Source organism: Panthera tigris, chromosome D1 (genome assembly GCF_018350195.1).
Source record: "Panthera tigris isolate Pti1 chromosome D1, P.tigris_Pti1_mat1.1, whole genome shotgun sequence".
Classification (NCBI taxonomy): Eukaryota; Metazoa; Chordata; class Mammalia; order Carnivora; family Felidae; genus Panthera; species Panthera tigris.
This window is the reverse complement of record NC_056669.1, coordinates 14635286-14652948: the sequence shown is the minus strand read 5'-3', so window position 1 is coordinate 14652948 and position 17663 is coordinate 14635286. Positions and strand designations below refer to the sequence as shown.

The window sequence follows — 17663 nt, the reverse complement described above, 5'->3', positions numbered from 1 at the left end:
GACTAGAATTTGAACCTAGGCAAGTCCAGTTCCAACAACACTTGTGTCGGATTTGACGTGAGGGAAAGAATAATTAAAGGTAACTCCAGGGGTTTTGGCTTGAGCAGCTGCCAAGGATGGATTTCCTGCCAACAGAGGTGAGGATGGCTAGGGAAGAATACTTACTGTTTGGAGAAATGTTTTAGAGGAGGTCTTTTGAGATGCCTGTTACCCACCTAGGCTGAGATACTGTGTAAGCTGTTGGGATATAAGGCTGCAGGTTAGTTGAGAGTCACGGGCTAGGGATGTCCATTTGGAAACCATCAGTGTAGAGATAACATTCAGAGCTAGAGATGAGATCGCTTTATAGGCAGTGATTGTAGGGAAGAGGCCCAGGGATTGATCTCTGGAACGCACTAACAGAGATCAGGAAGACGAAGGATTGGCACAGGGATCGCTAGTGGAGGCAAGCCAGAGGGTCCGCGGTCCTGGAAAAGAAGTAAGGAAATGTTTCAGGGAGGAGAGAGTGAAGAATTGTGTGGGGTGCTGCTGACAGGTCAGAACAGATGAGTGAGAGCTCATTGGATTTAGGAACGCGGAGCTTAATCGATGACCTCGACATACAGTGTTGGCGGAGGGACAGGAGCAAGAACTGAATTCATGTGGCGACAACAGAAAAGGAGTGGGAGGGAAATAGCAAGAAGAAATGGACACAGCCATTCCCAATTTTACTATAAAAGGAAGCAGGGACGAGGTCCAGTGGACGGCTCTGGCCGGCCACCAGTGATCATGCCGTCATCCACTGGACGTCCTCCGTCTTTATCTTAATGACTGGCCAGCAGTAGTTAGCACTTAACCCCTCCTCACTTTCTTTCTTTTTTACACGTAAACTGTATTATGTTCGCATAGCATTAGGTTCACGGCAGAAGTGAACACAAAGCGTAGCCAGTTGCCATCTACCCTCGTCCCCTCACACTCACGGCCTTCCCCACCTTCAGCGTCTACACCGGAGAAGAGTATCTGTTACAGTCCATCAGCCTGCATTGACACTACACCAGATGATCCTCCCAAATCCATAGTTTACATTAGGGCTCACCCTTGGTTTACGTCCTGTAAATTGGGACAAATACGTGGTGACGTGTATCTACCGTTGTGCTGTCATACAGAGCAGTTCCACTGCCCTAAAGCTCCCCGGTGCCTGTTTACCCCTCCCCCCAACCTCTGGTAGCCACTGATCATTTTACTGTCTCCATCGTTAACTTGAGCCTTTTCTAGAATGTCATGCATAGTAGTTGGAATCCCCAGTACTATGTATGTAAGGTTCCTCTCTGTCTTTTCATGGCCCGATCGCTCATTTCTTTTTAATGCCGAATAACATTCCATCGTGTGGCTATACCCCAGTTTATCTGTTTACCCAGTGGACGACTTGGTCGCTTCCAAGTTTGGGCAGTTGTGAATAAAGCTGCTCTAGACATCTTGGGCAGGTTTTGGTGTGGACACAAGTTTTCAACCCTTTGGGCAAATACGAGGAAGTGTGATTGTGGATAAAATGGAAGAATATGTTTGGTTTTGTAAGAAACCGCCAAACTGTCTGTTAAGGCGGCTGCGCCCTTCTGCCTTCCTCCCAGCAATGAGCGAGAGTTCCTGTTGCTGTACATCCTCCCCAGCAGTTTGTGTTGTCAGGGCTTGAGGTTTTGACAGGCTCATAGATAGATGAGTAGTGGTTTCTCATTATTTTAATTTGCAATTCCCTCATGATGTATGATAAGGAGCACCTTTTCATATGGGTGTCTGCCATCAGTCTGTCTTCTTTGGTGACTTGTCTGTCCAAGTGTTTTGCCCATTTTTAAATCAGGTTGTGTATTTTCTTATAGGTGAGTCACTCCTTACTTTGTCAAACGCTTTTTTCTCCCTGCTTCTCGGATGCCATGCCCTCCAGTGTTCCTCCTGTCTCTCTGGATGCACCTTCTTTGTCATCTCCCCCAGTTTTCTCTTTCTCTGTTCATCCTTTCAGGCTTTCTTCTTTTCCACCATCATTCTGAGCCATCTTATTTACCGCCATGGCTTCGGTGATGACCATGACTCTCAGTCCCCAGTTAATGTTCCATGAACTCTCTGGCCCAGACCTCTCCTTTGGGACGAAGGGTGACCTAACCAGCCTGTAGCCACTGATCAACTTCACTTTTATGTCTTGAATTCACATCAATAGAAACATTTTCAAAACCGACCTTAAGTCTCCCCCTCCCTATCCCTCGTTCCCTATCTCAGTGAATGGCATCACCATCTGAAGAAGGCAGGAACCAGCCTCATTCCCCCTCCTCTCTCACCATTGCCACAGCTGATCAGTTACCAGATCCTGTCCATTCAACCCTCCATACCTATCTTCCGCAGTGGCTCTTGCCTAGATTAAAAAATAGCCAACTAGGGGCGCCTGGGTGGCTCAGTCGGTTGAGCGTCCGACTTCAGCCCAGGTCGTGATCTCGCAGTCCGTGAGTTCGAGCCCCGCGTCGGACTCTGTGCTGACAGCTCGGAGCCCGGAGCCTGTTTCAGATTCTGTGTCTCCCTCTCTCTCTGACCCTCCCCTGTTCATGCTCTGTCTCTCTCTGTCTCAAAAATAAATAAACATTAAAAAAAATTAAAAAAAAAAATAGCCAACTAAATGGATTTCTGGCTCCAGTCTCGCCCCTCCCTAATACTGCTACAGGAGCACATGTATAGAAACAAGCAGTGAACATATACACGTACACAAGTCTGATCAATCCATTTTCCAGCTTAAACTTTCCAGTGGCTTGCCTCTAGGCTAAAGTTCACTGGTTAATGTGGCACGAGCATTGACTTTCAAACACTTTGACCATGACCATAGTAAATAATGTGTTATACTCTGACCTGGAACACACAGATATCCATACTACTGAACAGAGGTTGTTGTTTTTTTTTTAAAAAAAAAAAAACAACACATGCCCTTACTATGATGTGCAGTGCACCCCAGTATATTTTACATTAAAAAATGCCGATTATAACTTCCTAGATTGATCTCGTGACTGCTATTTGAAAAATAGTGGCCTAGAAATACCTTATGACCCAGTGCCTGCCTGTCTTTTCGACCCCAACTTCCTTTCTATACCTAATCAGCCCGACTTCCTTCTAGTTCCCAGGACAAATGATGTGCTTTAGAACAGTTCCCTCTGCCCAGAATGCTTCCTCCTCCCCTAGCCCGACTCCACCCACTCCTCTGTTCTAGAATAAGAAATTAGATGTGCTAGAAAAAGAAATGAGGTAATTTCTACCAGTCTTCAGATCTGGGCTTTTTTTTTTTTTTTTTCTTTTATCATGGGACTTACTAAACTTTATTGTAATTACTTCTTTCATTGCACATCTTCCACACCAGACCAAGCTTAGAGAAAATAAAGATGAAGTGTGTTTTTTTCACAGTTGTCTACATCCTCCCATAGTATCTGGCATGTAACAGGACTTAGGAAATAGGAAATAGTAAATAGAGTCCTGTTTAAAATCCTCCCCTGGCCTGCATTTGCACTTAGATAAAGTTCAAAAAGCCATTATCATGATGGCCAACGAGGTACAGCCATGATTGGCCCTCCTCTTTAATCTTATTTCCTGCTACTGGTCACCATGGGTTCTGAGTGCCAGTCACTGAGGCATCCTTGCTGTTTGTCACACTCGCCAAGCACGAACATCCCCGTTCCTTCAAATATTCACACAGGCTTGCTTCCTCATTTCACATGAGGGTTCTGCTTAAAAGTCCCCTCTGAGAGGTGCTTTTTGACTACCCCTCATCATTCTCTTTCCAGAACTCTTCTTCATTTTTTTTTTTAAATTCATTTTTTGATAGAGACAGAGCGTGCGTGGGGGAGGGGCAGAGAGAGAGGGAGACACAGAATCCAAAGCAGGCTCCAGGCTCCGCGCTCTCCGCACAGAGCCCGACACGGGGCTCGAACGCACAGACCGTGAGATCACGACCTGAGCCGAAGTCGGACGCCCAACCGACTGAGCCCCCCAGGCGCCCCTCTGCTTCATTTTTTTTTTTTTTACACGGCAAGGACCACTGCCTGACCTCACTTGTTCATTGTGTCCCTATCCCCACTGCCTCTTGACTGCAATAAAATTTTGTTCACTGCTGTATTCCTAGGGCTTAGGACAACGCCTGGGTCCTAGTAGGCACTCAGTAAATATTTGTTAAATGAATGGATGCCTACCTAGGTTCGTTAAAATGCTAACTATCACAACACCTCCAGCATGTACACTTGTATTCAAATAATAATAATAGCAGTAATAGTGATTTACATTTCTTTAGGGCTTTTGAGTTTACAAAATATTTCTTATACTTGATCTGATTTGGGCTATATAACTTTGCTCTGGAATTGGCATCGATACATACTATTTCAGCATTTTGCCAGTGAGGTTTGAAGGCGGGGCTTGACCTGCCTGGAGTCACACAGGTAGTAAATGACTAACTTGGTCCTGTATTCGGTATTTGTTTGACCGCGCCACACCGTTGCAAAGAAAGGGCGAGGTAAACACACCGCTTCCTCTGCTCTTCCAATGTCCCCGGTATTTCCTGCGAGCAGCTTGGATTCTCTCTGCCCTCTGCCCCCACCCCTTTGCGCCAGAGCAGAAGATTTTTACTCCAGCCTCACCGGAGCTGGCTTCGGATAGTGGAGCTGGTAAAACTGACCGTGCTGTCAACCACATTGTCTATCGGTGCTTAGAAATAAACTGTAGAGTATTTTAAGGACGTAGAAAGAACTAATATTTGTAATATAGGTTAACATGAAAGTGTAAAGGCTCAGAGAATGTCAACATTATTATCCTAAAGGTGGCCACTTTTTAATTCTGAACAAGTAATTCCCTAAGTAGGAGTAAACATTTTCATACAATTAAATACAGAAAAGGAAAAACAACCCAGCCTAGGAAATGAGGAGACAATTGCTGTGTTACCAGGATGAGCTCTCCTGCCCTCAGGGACGTACATGTGCTTGGCCTTGCCTAATAGCATGGGCCTGAATCCCACGGCCCAGCAGACAACGCTGTCAAAAGGACAAGGCGTAGGAGAAAATGAACTCATAGGCCGTTTAGTCTTTTCGTAGCTCAGACACGATAGTGCCGTAAAATTTCAAGATCACCTGAAGGAAGCCCAGCGTCTGTTCCCGAGCCCCGTTTCTGCTTACGCCCCTAGGTTCTGGGTGCAGGGACACCTCACCACAGAGCCGGAGTTAACTCTTTGTCTGAGGCTGGAGCCAGCTACTTTCCAGCCTGTCAGCTTGGCTCTTACCGTGCCACAGAAGATACCGTGGTCGAGGAAGGTCCTAGAGAGCCAGATCCTTTCTTTTCTCAGGCTGTTGTCATAGGCTTGAGCTGAGTCGATCCACTTTTCTGCCTGAAGGATTTGGACGCTCCGGCAGAGCCGCGATTGGTTTCTAAATTAGCACTCGGGAGGCCAAGTGGGTAAGGCCGCACCATCTAGCTTCTTCTAGCTAAGTCGAATTCCAGAATATCTGCAGCTGTGTGGTGTCCGTGCTCTACAGATGGACACAGTTAGTTCAGGAATTCTAAGCATCTCTTTATTGTCAGTAATGTGTGGAATGAAGTGTCCTCACAATTAGTGGATATTTCTATGCCTGGTCTTATATGTTGGATACAGGCTTCCTTCCGTGGTCATCCCAAGATCCACTGAAGACGTGCTTCCAAGTTGGAGCATAGCCGTATAAATTTAAAAGAGGGTTTATTTGAGGCTGAACAATTTTGTACCACCTCGTTTTACAATTATATGTGTGCCCTTTTCCCCTCTCCCCTAGAATATAAGCTTCTTTATATCAGAACGGTGTTCCACACGTCATCATCTCCCATAAAACCTGTCAGCACCTGGTAGTGTATAAACATTCAGTAAATATTTCCTAGTGAAAAACCGAATGATCACCACTTACCAGTAGAATCTTACAGCAGACTCTTGGGTTTTATTATTAAACAGATAGGTAATTCACTGATGATCCAAATCATTCACTGGTCTTACGCGCTTTTGTTATATAGGTTATTACGTGAATGACCAAGGCAAGCGACTTCTACTTTTAAAAATGTTTTGATCTATTACAGGGTTGGCTTCCTATGTCTCAAGTGAAATAAGGTTAGTCTAGACCAGTGTTTTTGGATTAAAGTTTTCAGAGCTTCCTGGAGAGTGGTCAGGGAAAAACCTTGAGCCGAAATTATGGAAGGATTAAAAGTTGAAACTTGCGGCTTCTCGAGCTGTCGCAGAAGATGAGCCGTTGCCTGGCCACATGTGTTGGCAGCTTCTCTGACACTCCCTCCCAACTGAGGGAAAGCCAGCAACTTAAATATCTCGAGCACCAAACTCATTAAGTGCCAGTATATTTTTTTAAACCATCAGAGGCCTACTTCCTAAAGCCTAGTTTGTCTTATTCACCAGTCATGCTACCTGCTAGCACATATTGTAAGATCAGTCATTTATTTAACTGAAGGAAAATTAATTTGCAGTGGAAAACCTGCCGTGACAGCAAGCGCAGAGAGATCTCTTGTGGACAATATTTTTGAGTCCTTATTGATTAGACTTCATTGTGCCGTAATTAATTGTAATACTGCATAAGCATTTTATCACTGGGAACACAAGACCCAGGCTTACATAATGCTTCTGATGGAGACTGTATTGTACAGCCCCTGCCAAAAAGCTTGCACTTCAACGCAGCAGCTCTGCCCTGATTGGCTCCCTCATCAACATCCGCACAGCATCGTGCTTGGCTAAAAGCACTTTGCTTAGAGGGACGGGGCCAGGAGATTAAAGTCACTCACCCGCCAGTCTCCATATCTGAAGGGGCTCAGCATCCTCAAGGCGGCTCTCATACATTTTGGGGTATACTCCACTGCCAGTGAGAAAATCCGTGTGGCGCTTTCGTGTTCGTGAAAGCAGAAATCACAAATGGTGTCAGGGAGGAGGCTGGATCTACTCCAGAGTTAAGCAGGCGTCCCCTAATTTTACCTATCATAATGGGAAACCATGGGTAAAGACTGGTGCTGCCTTACTTATTATTCTCACTTTCAAGCAAACCGTCTCCGAGCTTATGTCTACCCCTTGGAGGAAAGTAGAGAAAGGGAGGAAGTTCTAAGTGGAAGGACTCCAGAGGTTTAGGTGATACCTAACATTCATTGAACGCTTTCTTTGGACCAGGCGCTGTTGCATTAACTCATTTTATGTTCAGAACTACCCCCGTGAAGTAGGCTGACTACTGTCATTTGATAAGCAGGAAAATTGAAGCATGGTGAGGTTGAGTAACATACCCCAAATCACACAGCTGGTAAGCGGCAGAGCCGAGATTTGAACACTCGCAGTCTGGCTTCAGAAACCACCTGACTGTCTTTGATGGTATTTGAATTCCCAAGAAGTACGCATCTGCCGAGTTATTCCAGGTGTCAAGAGAGTCCTGGGACGGATACCTTTGTCCATGTACATCTGGATTATGTATTGAAAAAAGAATTAGTATAATGTACTCTACATTGAACTCTGGAGTAAAACTAAGGCAGAATTTTGTTCTTCTCTAAGGATTGACGTTAGTACTCAAAAACCTATTTGAATAATGCTATGACAGTACAAGCAACAAAAACTTTTTCTACCGTGAACCTCAAACAGGACAGCCTCTAGTGAGACCCTCTAGCCGGCGGGGTGTCTCCCAGGTCGGGGCCGGAGATGATTGTCGGCCTCTCCAGCCTGTAAGCCAAAACCCCCTGATCTCTGAAGCTTCATTCTGCAGCATCCCAGCCACCTAGGAAAACTAGCACCCAGGGAAAGTTCACGAAAGAGGTGGTGGTTTTCTAATAAATGGAGATACATGGGCCACCCACTTGTTTTCCCATCAGTCTGGAAAAACTGCTGATACCAAAGAGAAAAGTTTCTCCTCCTAAGCTTATTCATTCCCTCCAAGAAGATTTTCTGACCAGCCCCGTCTCTATTTGCTCACTTGTGCCAGGCTACCTTCCTTGGGCCTCTGTGTTCAGCCACAGAACGTGTCTCACAGGGTTTAGTTATAAGGAACTTAACATTTATTCCAGAACATTCTGATAACAATTTGCAGAAACTGGTGGTGCTGGGATCTGTATTCAGATCCAGCACTCTCCATTTTCTTGTCTGACCTCATACTGTTGGACTGTTCTCCTAGGAATTTTACTGAATACTTCAGTCCTGGGACTCCCAGTTTTCTTTCCCCAAAAGAATGGAAAGCAAATGATTTCAAAACAAGACATTTTTTTTTCCTCAATGCCATTCTAACACAAGAGGAGCTGATCTCAATGCTTGTTTTTTATGAGTCATCTAATTACAGCCAACACTGTTGTAGATTGGGTTCCATTACAGTTAATTTCAAGAACATGTATTTTCTTTGGTTATGTAAAACTGTGGTATTGCCTATTTCTTTAAATAAACCCCCTTAACTAATTTTCAGGTTGGGGATGTTTATATATTTCTGTTGTGACGGTAATGTTTCACAGTTGAATTTGTGGAATAAAAAGCCTTCCGATCCCTACAGCACCATTGTTCCAGCAATAGGCAGTATAACAAAATTTCACGGCAACAACACCAAAAACATGGGTTTTGCATGATTGTGTTTAACATTTATGCAGTCTCTGAATGCATCTATAGGGTAGCATATTCAGTGTATTTACACATAGAAATAAATGTCTTATTTCAAGACCATTTGTCTACTGTGTTTAGATTTTAAAATAGTCACCATATAAAGTAGGTTTGACCTTAGCTGACAGCTGACAAGGACAGGGTTTCCTTGGGTGTATTTAAAAAATGTCACTTCTAGGTCTTTGTCTTTGGGCAGAGCGAGGGTCCCTAACTCAGGCCAGCTTCTTAACCAAAAGAAGATGTCTTGGCAAAAACACCTCTGATTTCTTTTTGATTTTCTTTTTAATTATTTCTATAGGCTCATAATGTTATAAGACAGACACACTATTTTCGCTGTGATTAAGACAGGACTAGGACATGATGACAGACTCTATTTTCTTTTCATTATGAAGAACCGTATGTTTTGTGCATGGTTTTCCTTTTGGGGAAAGGCAGATAGCATTAAAGAGGAGCTTGTGAGGCACAAACATGTGTCAGTCCAGAATATGTACAGTAAGGACTCTGGTCAAAGCCATATGGCTCCATCCAGAGACTGTCCTTGTGGACCATTCATCTGTCTTGTCCAATTTGTCTGCTATCATAGTATCTTTTCTCCCCCAGACTGGTACCCAAGCTAGGCAAGGCAAATGGCTAACAGAATCTGACAGTATATGACATAGTGTCCTTCTTCCAAAAAGCGTTAAGACTTTCGTGCCATTTAATTAAAAAAAAAAAAAATTACAAGGTTATTCATTTTCCAGGCAGCAGACGTCTTAGAGACTTTAGTAGCCAATTTATTTGTGCTTCCGTTCCGGATTTTGAGATTTGAGAAAAATAGAGCCCTCTTTGCAATTGGAATTGTGCTGGGGAATTAAACATTTTATTAAGTTTGTTACAATTATTGAAGATAAAGAACTCTCGGGCTGAGTGCTTTGGAATTACCTTTGAACACACCTGGTCTCGACCAGAATGTCCTCACGTGAGATGCCTTCTCGTGTCCCCTTCCTCCAAGCACCTGGAAGAAACAGGAATTTCCCGAGTAATTGCTTCTTCCTTGCATTCTTCCCATGCCTCCTGGCACACAGATGTCTTCTGTTCCCCCGGCTCAAAGCAGTTTTATGTGGTCAGAAAGAATCTATGACTCAATTTCTTTCAGACCACTCCTCTGCCCTCAGAGCTGAAAGTGATCGCCTTGCCCTGTCCCATACTTTGGCATCACATGAAGGGCTTTGGCGATGGTCGGCATTCCCTCCATCTGTAGGATCGGCCTGAAGATTCTGATGATTCAGTTCCGCAGATCCCTGCCCACCCCTTCTCCTTGTCTGTGGCGCCTGGGTTGAGGAACCCTATTGTTTCTGGCTTTCCAGCAGGCTCCATCAGCACCAGCAACAAGAGTGTGTACACGGAGTTCGCTCTTGGCTGGAGCAGTGAAATCATCACCATCCAACTCGCCATTCTCCCTCGATGTTGTTTGCCAGTTAGTTTGTAGCCTCCTGACCATGAATGTTTTATGAACTTGGCTTGTAGGTGCCTCTATCATGATGGAACCCGTGGTGATTACATGGCATTTGATTATCAGAAAAGGAAAATTGATTTGCTTTGCTTTTTTTAAGGATATGCTAGCTACTAGGTAGAACATCAAGCATCAATTTATTTTAGGTGCTATATGGGTTACAAACTCTGGCCTTGGAGTAAGACTGACCAGAATTTGTATCCTGGCTTTGCCTGTTATATTCAGGTCAAGTTTCTTAACTTCTGTGATTTTTAATTTCTTTATCTGTAAATGGATATGATGGTAATAGGCGTTTGTGAATTAAATGCTTAATTAACTTCAAGTGTTTCTTACTCTGCCTAGCCTCTAAGTGCTCAGTAAATGTTAGTAATTATTATTAAATCGTATTTTTGAAGGAATTGGTCTATTAATCTTGCATTCTCTCTCTCCCTATGGTGGTTTTGACTCTTTTCTCTCACCCTCACCCTGTTAACGTGCAAAAGATACAGTGTTAATTCTTGCAGGCACATCCACAGGGTTTATGGAGAAGACTTAGCTGCTAGGTGTTGTTTTATTTCATTGCAACAGAACCTCGATGCTGAGGCCCCGCCTGCACGCAGATGTCTACTCGAGTGCCCGTCTGATTCACAGGTTATATTCTCAGAGAACATCAGTGAGTTAGGGACCCCGTAACTCAACTTTGTGTGAGACAGAGGACCCTAAAGCTGCAGGGGAAAGCCCTGGAAACCGTCTGAGCTAGGCTTTTGCCCCCAAACACTGCCACATCTCAGTCTGCTACAAAATGACAGTTGTCTGCTCTTTGTGGTGTGAAGCGTGGAGAAGGCCCGTTCTGTTGCGATTTCTCAGAATCCGATGAGGAAGGTTGTTTGAAGGAGCGGTGGCCGGCTCGTCTAGCGTCTCGTCGTCCAGTCCCGTGTCGGCATTCTGGGGGGCGTGTTCCGTGTCGGGTGTGGTAGGCGCTGTGGCCGCACAGCTCAGGCAGACCCTGGCTCTGTCCTCGCATCATGCTGGGAGCCCTTCTGATGACATCTCAGGTGCCGGCCTCTGATTAAACGTGTCTGGTGATAATGATGCTATTTCACAGGACGCGGATCATTCCCTTTTCACAGTTACATGGTTTTCAGGCCTGGAGGGGGACTGAGGAGTTCATCCTACCTGGTTGCTTCTGGACTTAACTTTGCAAGCGAACTCCTACTCAGAACACTAACCTGAGCGGTGGATATAACATCAGCCGTACTGCACGTGTGGCCCTGCTCACCTGACGGCCCTTCTCGCTCCCCTGAGAGGCCCCCTCCTCAGATCCCTAAGCCCCTGGCCCAGGAGTTTGGATCAAGTCTCACAATTAGAAAGATGTGTCCCAAAGTGAACTTGCTACTTCCTGATTATCTCGATCCAGCCCCCTGGAGCAGCATGGTGTCAATCCACTTTGTTTTCTTTATAAAAGCCCTTCCCATACTTGAGGGACACCCTGTACACCCCTGGCTGCTGCACACACACCTTCTCTTCTCCAGGGTAGATCAACCCCGTAGCCTTTCACCTGTCTTCAGGGGCCATGTTCTCAGACTTTGAGTCCAGAAATTGAGTTTTCATTTCTTCTCCTGGCCTCGAAATTTCCTTTAACTCTCTTTGGTGAATTTGACCTTGGTTTTTAATTCCCCTTCCTCATCCTTTACTTTAGCGCCCCCACCCCTCCACTCCCCAGGCCAAATACTTTCAACCCCTTAGAGAAAACTGTTTATTATCAAGTTTCAAAAAGAAGGAAGGTGTTCGAGACCCGGTCCTCTCAGATGGAATTGCGCTGGCAGTCTCCACTAATTCCCATTTGAGGACCCAGCCCATCCAGCAGCTCTCTCTCCAGAGAGTCATCCAGACACCCGTCAGTGCTGCAGGGTAGGGCCTGAGCGGAGCATCCCTGTTAGCGTTCTGTGGGCAGATCGAGTTTCAGGGCCCACGGCCATTCACACTGCCGGGGTCGGGGTCGGGGTCGGGGTCGGGGTCCTGCACGGGGCAGATTGAGCCGGCTGCAGGGACCCCTCACTGGGCTGGCGCACACCAGCACTAAGAAGCGCTTCGGTCTCCTTGCCTGTCCAAGGGAGGGATCCAGGGATGGGGCCGTTTTTAACATTAAACTAGAGCACTTTGGCAGCTGGAAAAGTTGATGTGTGTGCCCTCTGATCTGAGGCCCTGTCTTCTTTCCACTCATTTGAATCGACTGTCCCGTGGTTTATTGTGGAAGTAGGTTTGGGGCATTGATTGCCTTTGTCTTCACCCTCTGTCCATATTTTCTGTAGAATGGTGTGTTCAAATCTAGCTTGAATTGAATTTCACGAGCTATGTAGGAAGTAGGAGTTGATGATAATATCTGGCTTTCTGCATTTTGTCATGTTTTACCATCTGTGCAACACATGGAAAGTGAGATTTCTGTTCCTTTGCACGCTGGATATTCTGGAGGGCACACGTGATAAAAACTCTGGTCTCTTAGGTATTTTCACTGTCACCAAGAAGCCTTAACCTGGGACCCGTAGACTTCAGAGAAACCCGTGGCATGATTTGGGGGCTCCTTGAACAGACCGAAATTATGTGCAATTTTTGTGTGTATAAATTCTTGTTCGCATTTTTCTGGGGAATTTCCAAGGCATCTGAAATCAAATAGTGATGAAGGATGGCTGAATACAGATTTCAGGATCCCGAAATGAGCTAGCTACATCTTCAAAGCAAGGCTGATTATATTGGTGTCGATTTCTTTTGTTTTTAAGGAAACTACCTTGGAAATCCTGTCTTAAAGCAAGCCTGTAACTGAACGTCTTTCTGACTCGGTCATCTGGTAGAGGACTCACCTTTCATGCACCACACACTGTGTGGAAACTGAAAGAAGACAGAAGAGTGCCATCTAGAGGCCCTAACCATAACTTCACCGCTTTCGAATCCGGCACAGGCCTCCCCACTACCTGGGGGTCTTTACTTGTAGTAACTTTTTAAATTAAGAACATGTTTTCCCTCCCAGGTGATAGCAGATCATAAAGGTGTGTGTCAAAGATATTTATAATCTGTACCATTGCTGCACTTGTGGGGTATAGCCTGGCTCCCCTGGAAACATAATTTTAATACAAGTGTAATGTGGATGGCGTGTACTCTGTTTCCTAGGTTCTTTCCTAAACCTACAGGTTTTAGGGTCTACGCTGCGTTTGACTATATTTTTAATTATAAGGCAAGAACAAGTTGGTGCCTGCTCTAAAATCATTTTGATATAGGGACCTTCCTTTTTGTATTTTCTTTCAAAGTTAGAGTAAATTTAAAATTGAATAAATTGTCTTAATTATTCTCTGTATTCCTTTTAAGATGGTGATTTAGAACAGTGTTTGCCAATGGTGCAGAAACTGTGGGGCTGCAGAGTTGAATTCACTCCGGAAAAATACATCAAACAGAATTAATATCCACATGAAGGGTGGTCGAGAGCATATCTGTTTAGTCCCAGCCCTGCCGTTACTCTGCAGTGTTGAGCACGTTCCCGTGTTTCCTCTTTTATAAAGGGGGCTAATAATAGAAGCTAATTTAGGACTGTTGTGAAGATTCAATGAAATAAAGTTGGTAAGCACAGTGACTTGTATACAGAAAGTCTTAAAATCAGCACCGATTTGTCCTTGCTCTTACCACCGGCCAGTTTTATCTTCGGGACCGCTGTAATGAAATGGAAACAGACAGTTTTGAGACCTATATCTTACAGGGAATTTCACAGGTTTTTTTGTTTGTTTTTTTTTTTTTTTAAGTATCTTTTTTGTAATTGAAGTGTCACTAACATACCGTAGCAGTTTCAGGAGTACAACATAGTGATTCAGCATTTGTGTGCATTACCAGTGACCACAAGAAATCTAGCTGCCTACCATCTGTGACCCTGTGAAGTTGCTACGCTATGTTTTAGAAGTTTTTATTTGTTTAAGTAATCTTCACACCCAGCATGGGGCTCGAACTCCCAACCCCAAGATTAAGAGTCGCTCGCTCTTCTTCTGACTGAGCCAGCCAGGTGCCCCTAAAGTTGTAACACTATCATTACCTATACTCCCAATGCTGCATATTGCTTCTTTGCTTCCTACTTATTTTATAACTGGAAATTTGTACCTTTTATCCCCCTTCCTCTATTTTATCCACCTCCTCACCCCCCTCCCCAGAACTATAGTTTTAAAAAGCATTTTCACGAACATAATCTTGTTTGATTAGGATTTCCGTAAATATTCATATACTCCATAGCTATTGATTCAGCTCCTTTTAGGTATGAAGACCATCTCTGCTCTTGGGGGTTTGATACTGGAAACATCGCTAAGAAAGACCTGGGCCTTACACTGTGGTCGGGGTAGCTGGACAACAAAGAAGTAAATAAGATGGTTTCGGAAGAAGTCATTTGTGTGGAGGGAATTAGTGTGGTGGGCTAGAGTGACCGGAGGCCCACTTTAGACTGAGTTGGTGGCCAGGGAAGAACTCTCTGAGCAAGGGGCATTTAAGTTCTCTCCTGAGTGGCAAGGAGCCAGCGGTGTGAAGGTCCAAGGAAGCAGCAAGTGCAAAGGCTACCGTGGGGAGTGTGCTAAGCACGGGCACGTCCCAGAGAGATTGCCGGTGCCGCTGGAGCTCCGTGAGCAGAGGGAGTGTGGCAGAATGTGAGGCCAGGGGCAGAGATGGTGGCCCCTGGGTCCAGGACTTTGGACTTCATTCTCTGGTTGTGGGAAGAGACTGGAAAGTTGTAGGCGAGGTCGTGCTAGCTCAGATTTATGTCTTAGACACAGGCCCTTTGCTTCTCCCTGGAGACCAAATTGTCAGGGAGCAAGGGTGGAAGTGGAAAGACCAGCTAGGAGACTTTTGCAGGAGTCTAAGCAAGAGATGATGGTAGCCTGGACGAGGATGTTGAATGAATGGCTCAGGAGCTCGGGTCCCGTCCACAGCCATGCGCAGTCCAGAGGCAGCATGGCGCGTGGTTAAATGGTGCCAGCCGAAGCATCGGACTGTCAGCTTTGGGATCTGACTCACTGTGTGATCTCGGCCACGTGTCTTGACTTCTCCGTGCCTGTGTTTTACCATCTCTAAAACGGCAGTGACGATAGTGCCTTCCTGCTTAGGACTGCTGTGGGGATGAGGTGAGAGAAGAGGAGTTGTTCCAGGCTCCAGAGACCGTGTGTTAGTACTGCTCTTCTTATCATCGCCGCCGTCTTCGACACAAGCACTACTCCCGCGTCGTCCTCAATACCCCCAGCTTGCAGATGACAAAACTTAGAGGGTGGTTTTGAAATCAGAATATAGGTTCCTTGATCGTGAGTCCATTGCACTTTCTGTAACATAATATGTAGTATGAGCCGTCCAAGAAAATACTCATCTGAATCTCCGTAGTCCCGAGCCCAGTTGTGTGCCCTTGTGAGTGTTTAGGTAAACATTGAGAAGATGATAAGTAAGGCAAGCAACAGAGTTCCTGTGTGGGGTAGGGAGTGTCCTGTGCCTCTCCTCCGACACCTTGGACCACTGGAAATTTGGATTTTGAGGCTGGAAGAGCGCTCTGGACACCACGCCAGAAGCATTAGTATGCACGTAGTAATATATATAGGAAGGTAGAACTAAATGTTTTGAGAACTTCGTAAGATACTGTATCTCTTTAGAGGACACTCCATTATTCATTAATTGTGTTAAGTGGGGCTGTACATCATATAAACAAATGAAACTCATGGATTATCCCTAGACTGTCTGGTCAGACTTTTAACGAAGGTATTAACCCCACTGCCTCTATCCTCCGCCTCTTCCTGCCTTTGCCCAGTCCCTTGTGGAGTAAGTGGTGAGGTAAGGAGCAAGAGAGACAAATTGGAAGCAAGGAGCTGGAAAATCCATCTGCTTGCCTTGCCTCGAGCTCCTCGGCTGCATGGGTACCTCCCTTGTTGAGACTGAACAAGGGACTGAACAAGAGACTGAGCTCTTCTTGTCTGTTGCAGAGTGTGAACACCTGATCCGCCACATGCTGGTGTTAGACCCCAGTAAACGCCTCTCGATGGAGCAGATCTGCAAGCACAAGTGGATGAAGCTGGGCGACGCCGATCCCAACTTTGACAGGGTGAGCTGGGTGCTGCTTGCCTCAGGAAGCTCCCCTTAGAGCTCCAGCCGTCCCTTTTGCCTGAGATCGTAATCAGGCCAGGACCCAAAAAGATGGGTGCTGGGAACAGACTGTTGTGTGTTACTCAAGCAGCAAGGGATGCATGCCAGCAAGAGGGAATTTTTAACCAGCTGAGTTGCTGGAGAAGAGTGATACCAGTCCCTCCTGCTTGTCCCCAAATCATAGTCCCTCCTTGGCTGTCGAAACAGCCCACATTTCTTGCTGCTCATCTACCATGGGGTATCTCCTTCCTCTTGTCTTTGTGTGTTCGGTTCGGTGGCTTCTGTAGCATACCTTTATTTAAACCATTATGGCCATCCCAAAGGACCTCAGGAAAATGGAGATCTTGTCTGCCTGCAGCTGAGTATCTAGGACTTGCTTGCTCAGGGTTGTCTGAGGCCAAAAATATCCCAAGCTAGGGGGCATGGAACAGCCTGTTTATTATATACGGTATGCCATCTTGACATGGTGAATTGGGGCTTTGATAGCTTGCCTTTTTTTAATGTTACAGTTAATAGCTGAATGCCAGCAATTAAAGGAAGAAAGACAGATTGATCCCCTGAACGAGGAAGTCCTCTTGGCCATGGAGGACATGGGACTGGACAAAGAACGGACACTCCAGGTATCTCTAAAGGAGTGGAGAACAAAGTAAAGTGTAGCCGCTTTCCCTCTGTCCTGCCCTTTCCACGTTTTCTCCTTCCTGGGAACTTTAGTCTGTTTGTTTTCTTCCTGTTCTTCCTCTGCCCCTCAGGGAGCCTTGACCAGGAGATGCTTGGTCTTCTCCCGTACCATTGAAAGGGTTTTGGTTACTGACATGCCATTTCACCAGGGTTTTCTACTCTTTTCCCTTCTCTCTTGTTAGTCATTAAGATCGGATGCCTACGATCACTATAGTGCAATCTACAGCCTGCTATGTGATCGACATAAGAGACACAAAACCCTGCGTGTCGGAGCGCCTCCTAGCTTGCCCCGTGCCATGGCCTTTCAAGCACCAGTCAATGTCCAGGTGGGCAATAACTCCAGTGACCTGATTCAGGACAAGTAACACGGGGGAGGAGGGATGGGTACCCACTGCTCACTAAGTCTAAGAGAGTTACCTGTTCTTCCTTACCTCCATCCCCTCCCGTCTGTCATCTCTTCCTTGTCAAGCAGAGGTCAGAACCTTTCTTTGACAGAGAGGATGGAAAGATATTCCAGTACTCAGGATGGGCAACAAGAGTTACTTTTTTTTTTTTTTTTTTTAAGAAACAGTCAATCATTGAGAGAGACTATTTTCTCTAAAGAATGCTTCCTTGTTGTAGCTCCTAAGGGCAGAAGAGCCAAAGACTCAGAGGTAGAAACATAGACTTAAGCAATCAAGAATCCTTTGAAAGACCATTGTTGTTTCCCTCTAGCACTTGAGGTAAGGGTATATACATATG

At 45.4% G+C, this 17663-nt stretch overlaps 1 protein-coding gene across 3 annotated transcripts in view; it reads left to right on the top strand.

Moving 5' to 3' along the window:
• Positions 1-17663, top strand: part of SIK3 (SIK family kinase 3) — a 238153-nt gene that overhangs the window by 191319 nt on the left and 29171 nt on the right. For all 3 annotated transcript variants that reach the window (XM_042959566.1, XM_042959567.1, XM_042959565.1), the window contains exons 7-9: positions 16085-16203; positions 16754-16864; positions 17105-17248. In XM_042959566.1, coding sequence (XP_042815500.1) covers positions 16085-16203; positions 16754-16864; positions 17105-17248 — 374 coding nt within the window. The remainder of the gene's footprint in view (positions 1-16084; positions 16204-16753; positions 16865-17104; positions 17249-17663) is intronic.